We start from the raw sequence: 14,519 nt of genomic DNA, 5'->3' as shown, positions 1-14,519 counted from the left end.
TGTTAAATATATGAATTAAGCTAATATTTTATTATAACCATTTTATAGTACATTTTAACACTTTGAAGGCAATAGTGGGAATGGGAGGAAAATTATACTTAACAGTATTATAATTAATTCGTTTCATATTAATCAAGAAAATGATGTATTTATAAAAGCCTTTTCTATTTTGCAGTACTACAGTTTTCTTAAAAAAATCACCTTACTTGATTTCATTGTATGAAACATTTGAAATTTAATTAGACGCAACGAATGCAAAACGAGTGGTTTATACTATTAATCTTTTCCACTGTTTTACATTTTTGACAATAAATATTATGCATAATATTTCGTATCGATTTTATTTTTCCATTTTAGTTTATGAAAATAAACTCCACTTTAATTTTATATACTGTACTTAATTATTACAGAACATAATATTTACAAATTATTTGTGTAGAAAAGAATTAATACATCTATAATTAAAAACTTATGTGTAATTACATGGAATTTAATAGTCTACTGGTATGTAATAGATGACAAATGCTACGTATAATCCTTATTTCAAAAAGTAATAGACATGTAATAGAATGAAAATGATCCAACCGATTAAAATTCTAGAAAAGAATGAAAGTTTCTTAGGTGGAAAAAAAAATACACTTCAAATATATTAGCGAAGTGTTTCTGTTTTCATCCTTTCATCATTATAAAAACACATTTTTTCTTCTATTTACATATATACACATTTTTTTAGAATTGGTGAATCTTCTGCTATTATTGAAATAAAATGTTTTTATATAAAAATAGCGAAGTATATGATCTTTCATGACCAACTATTTTATTTTATAGTTTATAACATGAGCAGTCTACCTATATACACGTGTGATATATAAGTGACAAAAAAAAGAAACATTAAATGTTTTCACAAACATTTATGATTATTGTATTTCAATGACGAATGCTTTACATACATATACTTCATAGTATATAGTAGTAGTTTACTATTTGAAAATTATTATTATTTTTTTTTATATACATAAAGATTTCATTTATATCAATAAAATTATTCGCCAATTCTGAAATGATTTAGCATAATGATCAAAGTCTACAAAAGGAAGAAAGCAAAATCACGATTATGTTGTGATTAACTGATTAATAATATTAAGTAACAAAATGCTTTAATGGGTATTAAATGTTCATTTACATGCAAATACATGAGAAAATGTCACCAATCAATAGAAAAATACTATATCTTTGTACTTTTTGAAAGTGAGACGTCATGAAATTTTGTTGAAATTTATGAATTTTTTTTCTACTTTTATGATAAATAGAAAGACCAATTATAAGGACGATTGTATTTTATGTCAAGGCCCCCTACCACGTAAGGTAATTACATACATGACAAATGCAGTAGCATATTTTTCTTATAAAATATCTGATTAGCTTTTATCTATCAATTAGAATTGTTGACAATTAATGAATTGTTGGATAAAACGTATATGATCTAAAGTAACACTAATAAAATAAAGATATTGCATGTGCCTTTTTCAAACTTATAACCAAAATGTTTTTAATAATACAATCTAAATTAAAATACATTACTTTTTGATTAAAAAGAATATTTCACTGGACTTCGTTTGTCTCTGTGTTACGTTTATAAATAAATAGAATTATTGCTTATTATGCTCCGAATTTTATTATGAATTATGCTTCGAATTCTTATCGTTATTGATGAAGTTTTGCTAATGTATTTCTCACTTTATGCAAAACCCCAGACATTTGTTTATACTTACCTGTTGAATTTGGCAGGTTCTCAAAGTTGATCACATCACAAATATCTTTTGAAAATTTCTCGGACGATGGTAATTTACTATAGGCGGATGTACTTTGTAGAACAGGAGTACCGAAATCAACTGATTTTACACTTCCATGACTCGTTCTCCTTTCATTTCGACGAGTACGATTTGATTCTGGTGTAATTTCGTTACTAGGCGGTGGCATATCAGATTTTGATACTATATTTGAATTGCTTTTCGACGAAACATCAGAATTTGACTGTGAATTTGTTTCAAGAAGTTCTACGAGTAATTGCTTTTTCATGTTCTCTAAATCTGACAACGACGGGGAATTTGTTCGGGATGGTGATATGCTATCCTCCTGTAATATTTTATAGAGAACAAGTTTTTATTTCATCTTTCTTAATTCATCTGACCAAACATTTTTCTTTGTACATACCAGTAGCTCAGGAAACTGCAATTCCTGAGAATGATAATCTGAGTCCTCAGATACTATCTGCGATGATGGTAATGATTCTACTGGTTTAATAATAGCTTCTTGTGATAGTGGTAGGTCTGGTGGTTTTGCAGTAGCTTCTGGTAATGGTGGTTCTAATGGTTTTTCAATATCTTCTCCGGGCAATGGTGGTTCTGGTGGCTTTTCAGTAGCTTTTTCTGGTAATTTTTCAGAAGCTTCCCTTACCAATGGTGCTTCTGATGGTTTTTCAATAGTTTCTCTTACCAATGGGGGTAATGGTGGTTTTTTAGTAGCTTCTTTTGGCAATGGCGGTATAAAAAGTCCATTAACAGGAATGCATTCTACTACACATTCTATTTAAGAAAACAAACATATTTTTGTTGCACATATATTTAATGACAGTAAAAAAATGATCTTTGTACCTTCCACATCTTCAATTTCCATTTCACTAGATGTCGGTGCTGAATTATCTTTTTCCGTATTATTAGATATTTTGAGCTTCTTTCGTTTATATCCATCATCCGCTTTCTTCCCTCTTAACACTGATAGCATTGTTTGTTTGCTATGAATGTTTTGCAATTCTGCATCCCAGTATTGTATTTGCTCCTATTATATGTCAATTTCCAATAAATTTAAATGCATGAAAATAAAGTATTTTCATTACATCATAAATATTTGCTTACATCACGAGTACCCGGTGGAGGTGGTACATTAAAACCAGGGAAATCGTATATTTTTCTAATATCATATTGGTCTTTATCTCCTTTTTCAATAATGATTCCTGGTTCATCGTCAGGATCATTTTCCGCGACACCATCGGAATTAAATAGCGTCAAACCAGAATGTTGTAAACGTGCCTCCTCCAACCATCCTGGAGGGTAACCGAGTGTTCTCATTCTAAAAAAAAAATATTTGAATGTAAAGAAACAAAAATCTCAGAATTTTTATGTTAAAAATCATACATTTTGAAAATAATTACCTGTATATATGCACAGGTATTTCATTATCCTTAAGACCTAATGCTCTGCGTAATTTGCTAGTTAATTGACCAGGAACCAGATGACCAAACTTTTGATCGTCTTCTAAATGATATCTAAGCGTCCTTGAGTTTCCTTTCATATTAAAACTCTTTCTATTTTTATCTATGTTACTTTGATTGCGCGGTTTTTGACAATCTCTTAAATTATGATTTTCCGAACAATTAAAACACATTAATTTTGGTGGACAATCATCCTTTGTCTTAGTATTTGATTCTAGTTGTACTTTGTCAAACACATTCTCATATTTCTAAAATATACACAATAATAATAGTAGCCGAGTTTAATCTACACGTTATAACAACAAATTTGTAGTCTTTCTTTCGAATATCAAATATTTCAATAAAATAACAAACCTTCCCATAAGTTGGAATATCAAAATCGTCTTTAACTTTTGGGTTTGTATCTACGGTAAACAACGTGTCGCATATTATATCCTGACTATCATCATTGTCTGTGGTAATAACGATAGACTGACTTGTAGAATCAGTATCATCATCCCAAATTTCTAAAGTTAAACCACTATCACTTTCTTGACTCTTAATCTTGGAAGATACTAATTCTTCTAAAAACTTTTTTAGTTTGTTACTATACTGCCTACAAAATAGTAGACAAAAATAGTACAAAATAATATTTCAAGTTTTTTTAAATATACATAATATACTGTTCACCAATCAAAGCAGTCACATCTACTAATTAGATTCGTGTAAAACTAGGTGGTCAGTCGATGCATGTGTAGCACCCCTTCATCCCCCGTACCGTCCTGCGAGACTTCTTGTGATCGGTGGACAGTACGTATTACGCGAAAGTAAATAATCTCTTACCGTGAAACATTTTCGTCGCGAAACATAACCTTAAAAAGTGGTTTCGGTATATCTATATCAATACAAGTTACCAATTTAGTTGCATTTATAACATTCTCCAAATTTTCGTTCTGCATATGCGTCCTGTCCTCAATGTTGTCCGATAGTGAATTCTTTTCGATCGGACATTCACTTTGATCTTTGTCAGCATCGTTGATGGCATCTTGGCTAGAATCCAAATCAATCACCTCTTCGTCTATATCTTCGATTGTGATCGTAGAATTCATAGAAATACTATCGGCACTGACGCGACAGCATAGATGAAATTACTTAACATCAAAATAAATATGAGATTTTTCACGTGTAAATTTTCACTTTTTCAATCGTTTGTTTTAAAGAAAAACACGTCCTGTTGACCTCGTCAAGTTTCATTAACTAAATTTCCCTATAGAGGCGCTCCGATTCGTGTGCGTCGTAAAAATGGCGTAAATTTTCAAAAGAAATTAATCAAGTTCAACGATGCCATTTCTGAAGATTATAAAAGAATCCTACACTAGGCGTATGATTGAAAATTCGAAAAGAAATGGTTTAAGGCATGCCATTTTTAGTCCTAAAAATAAAGTCCTTTTTAAAGGTTATTACAGAGGCGAATGGAAAGATGATAAAAAGGCCGGCAGGGGTAAAGAATTATATAGGTACAAAAATTATTATAATATTATTGTAAAATAATTCTGATAAACCGATAATATTAGATATTTATTTTTAAGGTACTTTGAAAATAATTTTGATCTTTGAAATTTTTAGCGATGGATCGATGTATGAAGGTGATTGGTTGAACAATAAAAGACATGGTTGCGGTATTTTGAGCAAAATTTTAACAAAAGATAATACTATTCGTTATTATTATATTGGTCAATGGGTAAATGACAAAAAGCACGGTTTTGGACACAGATGGTTCGAAGATGGCAGTTATTACAAGGGTGATTTTTGGAAAAATAAACGCCAAGGTTATGGTTATATGTGGTACTGTAATGGCGATTATTATGAGGGTGATTGGAAGAATGATTTGTATGATGGCACAGGAACGCTCGTTACAGGTGTCCAAACTTGGATTCCTTTACAATTTCAATAATGATTTGTATAAATCAAAATCAACATGAATGTTTTTTGTTTCCTCTAATATAAAAGATGAGATGTTTGGATTAATTGTTTTACAGCTAATGGTAACAGATATGTAGGTCAATTTGTCAAAGGCAAAAAGGAAGGTCGCGGAATTTTTTATCACACAATCACCGGCCAAGAACAACACGGTTTCTGGGAGAACGATTCTTGTGTAAATGCGACGATGATAGATGCATATTGGCGACAGTCCGCTCCTCGTCCCACACCATATCCCATACCACTGGTACATACAATAAGTAAAATTATTCACATTTTTCGTTTCTTGTAATTCTATGTACATTTGTTTCACAGAGTGAACTGAAACATACCGACAATGATCAAGTTACATCTGATATTGATAATCAAGAAGACATAGTACCCGTTTCCTTTGAACGAATTTGCAAAAAACCAGCTAAACCTATGATGTCTGTGTGCGTATCTAGAAACACGTGCCCCTGTTTAGATGCTGTTTTATAAATAAAAATATAACGATACAAAAGGCAATAGAATATGAATCTAGGTATTGTATATTTTATTTCGGCAAAACCGCCTTAGCTTTTGTGTATATATTAAAGCGTGTATGTACGTTCGCATTTAATTATGTACAATTTATCATTTATTCAATACCGGCAGTAACTCGACGACCAAGTACGAACGCAAGAGAGGCAATATAATTATTTCGTATAAAAAACTTTGACAAATCGCTTGAGCATAGAATATGTTACATGAGATAAATAGAAAAGAAAAAAAAAACAAAGAAGAATAACGGTACACGAAACACGGGACATTTTTAAACGAGATAAGTACATTCTGCGCGGTCTAGTCACGCGTATTCAAGAAAAATATAAACGTCCATCTATAGCTGTCACCGTAACGAGCTATAAATTAATTACACCGAACGTTAAACTGTTGTGTTTACACATTAAGTCGCTACGCGAGAATGGGAATGTTTCACGTTTATACGCAGACATTTCGTCGAACATTACTTGTCGGTAACTACAGGATTTACTGTAATATATGTGAACATGAGAGATAATGGATTGTGTTGATTTTCTGGAAGAATATAGATGTGTTTCAACGATATAATGCACGCGGACTGAAGTAACGCAAGGAACGAAATAAACAATGTCTTTCTTCCCAGATTGAAATCCGCACACGGGAGATTCACTTTTCTGACATAGTTCTTGATATACGTTCTTCTCTTTCACTTTCTCCTTCCAATGAAGTATTCAGCCCCGTCTCAATACTCTTCCGAAAAAAAAAAAGATTATCACATTTAAAAATTAACTCAGACCTACAACGCTCGGAGAGGTTCAAACCACGTGCGTTACACCGGTAGACTGTAACAGATTCACACCGTTTCTACCCTCGACGTCGGTCGATTCGATCTGTTCTTTAAGTAACTCCAGTTCCCTTATTCCAGATACGGTGACTTCGTACTTGTGAGCGACCAGGCTTCGATAAAAGTGTATCGCGAATGCGAGGAAGATGATAAGCACCGGTATCAAGACGATGCACGCCGACCAGGCAGCCACTTGGGAGAAGTCGTAAAACTTCACCCAGCACAGTATGGCTATCTCCAATAAAAACAAAAGGAGTCCTAGTAAAGTGGAAAACGCCCAGGCCACTTCTATGTACCAGTGTAAACGTTCGTGCGGCGACTCGTGTACCAAACTTATGCTATGGAGATTGCAAACAGCCTCTATGTTCGGCAGGATACACGTGGATATCATTAGAGCCAGCATATGTACTGCTACCAGCAGTGTTGTGCACACGGCGAAGGCGATTAACATCTCGGAAGGAACTTTAGTATCGGAGTTCAATTGTACTTCTACCATAGCGACCTACATTAACAAAAAGATTTATGTTATAGATTTATGTTTTCTATTTCATAAACAATGATATAATTAAGAGTAGCTATGATACGTTAAGAACAGCACTGCTCTAAAATAGTTCATTGTATCTATTATTATGTGACAGAAAATGTACCATGGCAAAACCGGAAAGTAGAGCAGACGTCTTGCTCGACGCTTTAAGCTTCGCTCGGCTGAGCTGGAGTTTTCTCCAAGAGAGATAACCCGGCGTGTGAAGGCCATCTCCCGACTGCGACATCTTTGACTGAGGAAGAAAAAAGAATACAGACAATACAGGTGAATTATTCGGAGATGTGCAATATTATTCAATTAAAACACAACTGGTCGTACAATATTCTTGATAAGAACGATACGCTAACTTGTAACACCGGATAAGCACGCAGCGGTGGATTATAACATGCTTCATTGATTCAAGCTATCGAGCAACGCGACAGAATAGTGAAGTAATACATAAAATTAACGTCTATAATAAAAAAGAAACAAGTTAGCGTAGACACGTTGCATTGCCATGTTAAATAATTAAATAATGAATAGTGTAAACCTGGTTACTTCATACATAAAAACTGTTTTCCCTCGAAGCTTTTCGTTTCGAGATTCTTGTATAGTTTAAATTGTTATTTCTTTTAATTAATACGAACACGTAAGAATATTTTTTAAATAGTCAATACGAGGTTACACGTATCACGTTCCTTTTTTTTTTTATACGACGTGATACGACGATAACAAGGCTAATCTCTATTTTTCATATTTTAGAACGTACCTCGAATAACGAAATAATTGCACATCCAGAAACAATCAGTGCTCGAATAATTGGCGTTCAATTGTACAAGCACGTAAGAAAGGAAGACCACGTACCGAAAGTAGATGGCAACGTTGGTGCCAATGGGAGAACTTGCCAAAAGTCCCGTGTAGGACAAAAAACCAATGGGTGCTGAACGAAACAAATAACAAGGAAAATTAATGAAAATCTTGTAAACGTAAAAAGAAATTTGATACTGATAAATTGACACGTCTGCGGGAAGTCTGGCAAGCAAGAAACAAACACGATTCTCTGTCGAAGAAAATTATACAATTTTCAAAGGGTTGACTTCTATTTCTTTTCAATGAACTTTGTTTGAGTTATCATTCGTTCAGATAAGGAGTAACCGTGTGTGTAGGATATGCGATAAAATAATATTTTTTCAGGCCTCAATTTGCACGTGATATACGTCATTGGCGTAAGTAAGTAGGGTCAAGAATTGATGGCCCCCTTAAAACGTGGACTGGTCCCTTTGTTATTCTGAAATTCTAAGGTTCAATGATTCTGAAGGTTCAGAATTCCAGTATCCAAAGATTTCAGAATTCTGTTGTTAGAGTTAAGGAATCTGGCCCATCTCCGGAAAAAAAATTCAAGTTACGCCAATGATAACGTTCACAGTTTATACATAATTTGCGTGGCAAGCTGCGCTAAAGTGTTAATATTTCCTGTGCGCCTGCTTTATATAAGTTAAATTCACAGATGAGGGAATAGGCGCGAGGATAATTATCCCGTATACAACTGTGAGATACAGATTGTGTTCCGTTGATAAGAAAAATGGTAATACCATTTAAACAATTCTGATTGATTTTATCCACGTTTCCAAGGATCCCGCGAATGGAAGATAAATTCAATTTGTTCCAGCTCGGTGCTTCAACATTATGATAATGGATATCGACACGAGTTTCTTCCGGATGGCGATTAATAACAATTTCATTAATCTTAACTCGAACATTTCACTGTTCCTCTCCAATGGAATATACTTTTAACGTGGTTTATCAATTAAAAACCGAACAACAAGTGAATTGATCTCGTTGAAGTTCAATTGACATCCAATATACTCTCTTGTTTATGAATCATAATACTATCAAATGTATGTTATACTTGAACAGTTCTGTGAGTAAAGAAAGAGATAAAAAAATAATGTTACAAAATTGTGAAAGGTTGAAGTACAACGTTATAGTAAAAATGTAACTGAAAACTGATTATAATTCCATGTAAAAACGTACGTGTAATGGGAAGACAGCGAAAGAGTGTAATGTAACATGCAGAGATAAAGAGGAAACGAACTGCAAGGAGATGAAAGAAACAAGGGGAAACTACCGACCTGACAGTCGTGGAACCGCTTGTGGAAGCAGTGGCCGTCAGCGTTGCGCAGATGTGTGCGAGCCACGTGTACGTGGATCGGCAAATGCGAGGAGGGGAGTACCGCTCCACCCTCCGCGCCAAACACTGAATTGCGTCCAGTGCTTGTTGACCATACGGACATTAGGCTCGATTCTTGCGCGGCTCTGACCAATGCTAAAAAAAGAAAAAAAGACGTTGAACTTTATCATGTAACGTTTCTACACGTGCGTAATGCACGAAGTAAAAGGAAACGAACATTCACAGCGACCCATTTTCAGTACAAATCACGTACGCGTTTCGCGAAAGGTTCTGAAATTTCAAACGTCGTTCAAATATTCGCACGCATGCGCAGTAGTCTACCCGGCATTTTAATGGCGCATGTTTCTATCGAAAAGTCGCGGTTTTTAATCGCGTTATATACTTGGAATACGCTTTTAACAACATACTTGCGAAGCTAAAAGTTATTAAAAAATATAGTACATTCAGGAAATAAATAAAAAGTTCAGTGATTTGAATTTCAATCTCGCGTGATACTTTAACCGTCATTAATGCGTAAGTGGTAACGCGTTGACAGTACTTGAATAATGGGGGCGCTGCACGCACAGAGTTCTATTTCATTTACGCGCTATTAAGCAAATGATACGTTTCCCGCGATCTCTTTAATTTACCGTCACCCCAAATTTAAAGAGATCTACACACGGAAATAACGTTCTCACCTTTTCCGTATCAAAACGAAACACTGAAGTGGTTTAGAGATTTGTACTTTTTCGATCATTGCACTTTGTAAAGTGGTCATACATATGTATATATGTATATCGTTGCTAAAAATATTTTACTATTTTAAAAGATAGTATAAAAATAACTGATCTGAAGATTTTAAATAGCTTCCCGAAGACGAAAAACCGGTAAAGAATGTTGGCAGCCATTAATATAACGTATTCGATAATCGAATTTCGAACTTCGATTCAAAATACCATAAAATGGCGGCGAGTGCAGTTTTCCAGTTGAAGTATACAAACTTTCAAAGTGTACGTACAAAATAATATTGAAATTTCAATGAGTTGTCGAAGTTAAGGCTTAAATATGTCACACTTGTGTTTTAAATATAGCACAGTGTGCATTAATTATTAACAGCCAAAGAGAAGGGATAATTAGAGGAGGTAATTAAATATTATTCTTTTTGTAAAGAAAAATTTAATATTACTATAATAATATTATAATAAAAGTATAATAATATTAATATAATAATAATAAATAAAACTACATTTAATATTTTTAATTACATATTTTAGAAGCAGTATAAAAGTAACCTGTAAATCTTAATTAGATGCACTATAGATACGAATATCAAATGAACAAATAAAAAACGGAAAGAACGTGGAAACAGGTATATATTGGTTGATTTTAATATTCTGTAAAAATCTAATGAATTATCTACATTGCCGAAAGTCTTGTAGCTAATATCGTTTGGAGATACGTGCCAATATCACTAAAAATACAGAGACCACAGAATGCATAGAGCTGTGCCGGGTCACGTACGAAATTAAATCGTGATTAAAGTGGCCGAGGGATGATGGTGAGATTTGTTTACTAGTGAAAAATGATTAGGTTTGTCTAAGATTCTCGGCAAACACACTGCGTCATTATGCACGAGGTTAACAAATTGTCTGGAACCTTGCGCTATCGTGTTCGTGTCCGGTACGAATGCAAGAAATATGGTAAACATCTAAGAATATATTACAAGCGATAATATCTAATCTCCTAATTATAAACATTAAAATTTATAATAGAACTCACTGTAAAGACGTAATAGTATGACATATTATTGAATGATTATAGGTCAATAATTGCATTTACCATTTTTAGGGTAGTTGGAGGTGGAAACAAATGGACACGCAAATTCATGACGCTTTGCTCACTTTTCACTATGAAGCTCATAAAGCCAAAAACAGAAAGAAATAAGTAAGAACACTTGAAAAGAAAACACAAACTTGTGCTTAATCTAGCATCGTGTTATTGAAAAAGCAAAGTATTAAAACATTCCGCGTGGGACCAGCTCGCATTACACGATGACGGCGAAAGACACTAGCCTACTGAACAAAAACGCCACGATACAGCGTCGACGAACGTTCACGAGCGGATGCCGAATCGAGCCGACCACACATCGCCGAGCGTCTTCGACTATTTGCGTGTAAGCTGGACTAACCGACTGAACTTGTGATTACATGTCGTAACTTTAATCTACTTTTTTTGGGGCATTAATAGAACCTTTAAACATAATATTTTGAGGGGAAAGATAACAAAGAAAAACACAAGTCTTAACATACATAATAATAATTTTGTACTGTACGAAGATTTGAAATAAATCGAACTTTTTCGATAGGTAACTGATTCGAGATGATCGATTTCTGAGAGAATTTAAATCTATTTTTAAGAAAATAATGACTGCGTTGAAAAGTTATAAAACTGACTGTATTTATACATACAGATTTTATTTAAAAAATTATAGTAAGTATACTATTGGATTTTGAAGACCATACTTCCAATATGTCTATATGAATTAACTGATTGGATATTCATGACAGTGATTGCTTTAGGCTTGGTTACGTGAGATATATAAATAATTCATGAAACTACACAGATGGTTATCTCATTTTTACATGCTCTGATGATAAAATATAGTGTACCGATTTTAATGAAGAATTGCTACAAGACATGTATGCATTAATGCACTGATATTTTCTAAATGCAACATTATATAAACAATATTAGCAAAATTTATTTCATTTATGCATGAATATTTTCTTTTTAATTTACAAATAAATATTATGAAATTTAATTATTATATAAATATATATAATTTATACATTAATATTTTTCTTCATTATTATTCCAATATTAATTATTATTATAATTTTTGCAATATTTTAAAGCATTCCAAGTTGAAGCACAAAGAAATCACGGACTGGCTATTGTAACAATGCCTTCAACAGTTTCCTGTTCAAATTTTTTACGTTCGTTCTGAGAATAACGTGACTGCGAAATATCGACAAGTGTGCAACTGCACGTGTACCGAATAATGGATCAGAATGTAAACCGATGTTCGGTTTACGACGAAATAAATTTACCACATTTTTAATGACTGGTTATAAACGGTATTAAAGCTTCTTTTATGTTACTCTGTATCATTTAGTATAATGCACAATGTTTCATTTGAAAATTCATCTTTTTTCTTTTAGAAAACAGGATTATTAGAGAAGAAGAAAAAAATGAGAAAAATTGCATAAGACTGGCAGACAGCAATTATTGCCAGGGTGAATCGGGATGCAAAGTGGTCGGGCAGTAGGTAATTTGACATATAGACTTTTCCTCGTGGCAAGCGTCCAGGACGTGACCACTTCCATCGAAGAGCGATGGATGGATGCATCGTCTTTTACTGCAGTCATGGTCAGGGCGCCTTTAACTTATTTGCTAACTTACCAGTAACGTTTGATCTATTTCAATCTCGACTCTTACGGTGAACATTTGCTCTGAGAAACTATTGACTTATTTACGAATGATTACCTTTGGCTTTATCGAAATAGGTTGCAGGGAAAATTCCGGAGAAAGATTGTACAGCGAAGGGATCGATCAACTGTTTAATTTAATTCGACCCTCGCGTTTTTATGCGCCGATGACTGGTTGTGCCGTTGTTTTTTTCCATGCACAAAGCATCATAAAGCATATGGTACAAGTACAAACAAATGGAACAAGTGGAATAATATTTTTCATCTTGGTGTAGACAAGTCAATTTCTGAAATTAAGTGGAATTTATTGGTAATATTCTGTACCGTTTCAAAATTAACAGGATTCTTTATATACTACATGCAGGGCCGGCCTTGGGCCTAGACAGATTAGGTGGCGGCCCAGGGCCCCCAGAAGACGATTTTCTGTCTAAGAATGCAAATCTAAATTAGTTATACAAGCTTTAATGTTAATTTTATAAATTTTATTTGAGGTACTTTTTTTCATGTCATATCTGTAAAGGGGTTTGCCTCGGATCCCCGAAACCTCAGGGCCGGCCCTGACTACATGGTACATACCACATGGAATAAATTACGCAATCTGATCAACCGTCTTCCCTCCGCAATTCTAAGAAAACATCCAACTAACAGACATCCTACGAAACATGCAATTATTGCTAACGTTAAACAAGTGGATGTGAATTGTAGATACAATACATGCATAGAAGATAATTGACCATCACGTGGACTATTATCGCCTCGACAGTTCTAATTTTTTATGCCAGTCGATACATGAAATTCACGGGTACACGAGGAAAATACTATGAGTAAGGTCAGTAATTTCTATCGTTCGCTTTAAAGTTGAAAAAGATAATTGCTTGAAAATGTATACTGGATAAATGAGCGCCACGAGTGTGAAGACTAATCGGTATAAACTGTATCGAGCCGTTAAGTCTATTACCTCGGGGCATTGTTGTCCTAGAATCTCAATTAGGTTTGCTATTTGCTCGCTACTCGCCTTTTCATTTAACACTTAAACGTCCAGCGTCACATATTCGTGATATTACATCGATCGCCGATGATTCTCATGAAAATCAACGCGTTAGCATCGATGGCAAGTTTGTTTCGCATCATCGAGATTGAAAGAATTCATAATATCGGAAGTTCTCATTATCAAAATCTGTATACACGTAACCAGCTGTTCAGTGTATCCTGTTATTACTCATGAATTATTCTTGACAGAACATGCATATTCTTTCCTATATAGCCGGTCAGTTTTACAACTCCTTTGTATACTTTTACTCTCTAGAAGTATAAAGCAGAGAATAAAATTTGAATTTTTATTTTCAGAAAATCTATAATTCTAAGGAGCCGCCGAGGGTTTTAAATAATGCTTCTAAAAATATGTACACGATACTTGAAATACACGTGGATAGGAAGAAGGATTCCAGTATTGCAACAACTGTGCCTCGATTGACATTGAAAAAAATTAATTTTATACAATGGTTGCAATTAATATTTCACGTGCATTGATACCTAAGATCCATTCACGTATTCTTATTACGGTACCAGTCGTACGTATCATTAATCTCTGACGAATGGTAATGAAGGAAATGGTAATTGGTTGATTATTTTCACTTACAACTTCCATTTTCAGCTCGACGTCGGGTTTCCATTTTCACGAAGGGCACGTTACGACGAAGATACGTTCACCTTCTCGAAAAGAAAATTACGATTCTCTTTCTCCAGACGGTGATAAGACGTCC

At 33.9% G+C, this 14,519-nt stretch overlaps 3 protein-coding genes across 3 annotated transcripts; 1 reads left to right on the top strand and 2 right to left on the bottom strand.

Annotated features, from left to right (window-relative positions):
- Positions 1-128: 128 nt before the first annotated feature.
- Positions 129-4,496, bottom strand: LOC114880904 (zinc finger CCHC domain-containing protein 8 homolog). Its single transcript, XM_029197396.2, has 7 exons — positions 4,094-4,496; positions 3,626-3,866; positions 3,212-3,519; positions 2,916-3,129; positions 2,655-2,838; positions 2,215-2,585; positions 129-2,136 (listed from the first exon to the last, which is right to left on the bottom strand). The coding sequence occupies exons 1-7, from the start codon at positions 4,357-4,359 to the stop codon at positions 1,705-1,707; spliced, it is 2,016 nt and encodes a 671-aa protein (XP_029053229.1). The 5' UTR covers positions 4,360-4,496; the 3' UTR covers positions 129-1,704.
- A 16-nt stretch (positions 4,497-4,512) lies between these two features.
- LOC114880909 (MORN repeat-containing protein 3) lies at positions 4,513-5,748 on the top strand. The gene is made up of 4 exons (XM_029197402.2): positions 4,513-4,767; positions 4,877-5,169; positions 5,290-5,477; positions 5,546-5,748. Exons 1-4 carry the CDS (start codon positions 4,592-4,594, stop codon positions 5,708-5,710), a joined length of 822 nt encoding a protein of 273 aa, XP_029053235.1. The 5' UTR covers positions 4,513-4,591; the 3' UTR covers positions 5,711-5,748.
- On the bottom strand, positions 5,743-14,482 carry LOC114880907 (calcium release-activated calcium channel protein 1). Its single transcript, XM_029197399.2, is given in 6 exon segments — positions 5,743-7,077; positions 7,223-7,351; positions 7,963-8,025; positions 8,027-8,038; positions 9,231-9,424; positions 14,396-14,482. Coding segments are annotated over 6 exon segments (963 nt in total). The 5' UTR covers positions 14,430-14,482; the 3' UTR covers positions 5,743-6,546.
- Positions 14,483-14,519: the final 37 nt, after the last annotated feature.

Source organism: Osmia bicornis, chromosome 12, assembly GCF_907164935.1.
Source record: "Osmia bicornis bicornis chromosome 12, iOsmBic2.1, whole genome shotgun sequence".
NCBI classification, from domain to species: domain Eukaryota; kingdom Metazoa; phylum Arthropoda; class Insecta; order Hymenoptera; family Megachilidae; genus Osmia; species Osmia bicornis.
Note: the sequence above shows the minus strand (reverse complement) of the source record. Positions and strands in the feature narration are given on the sequence as shown.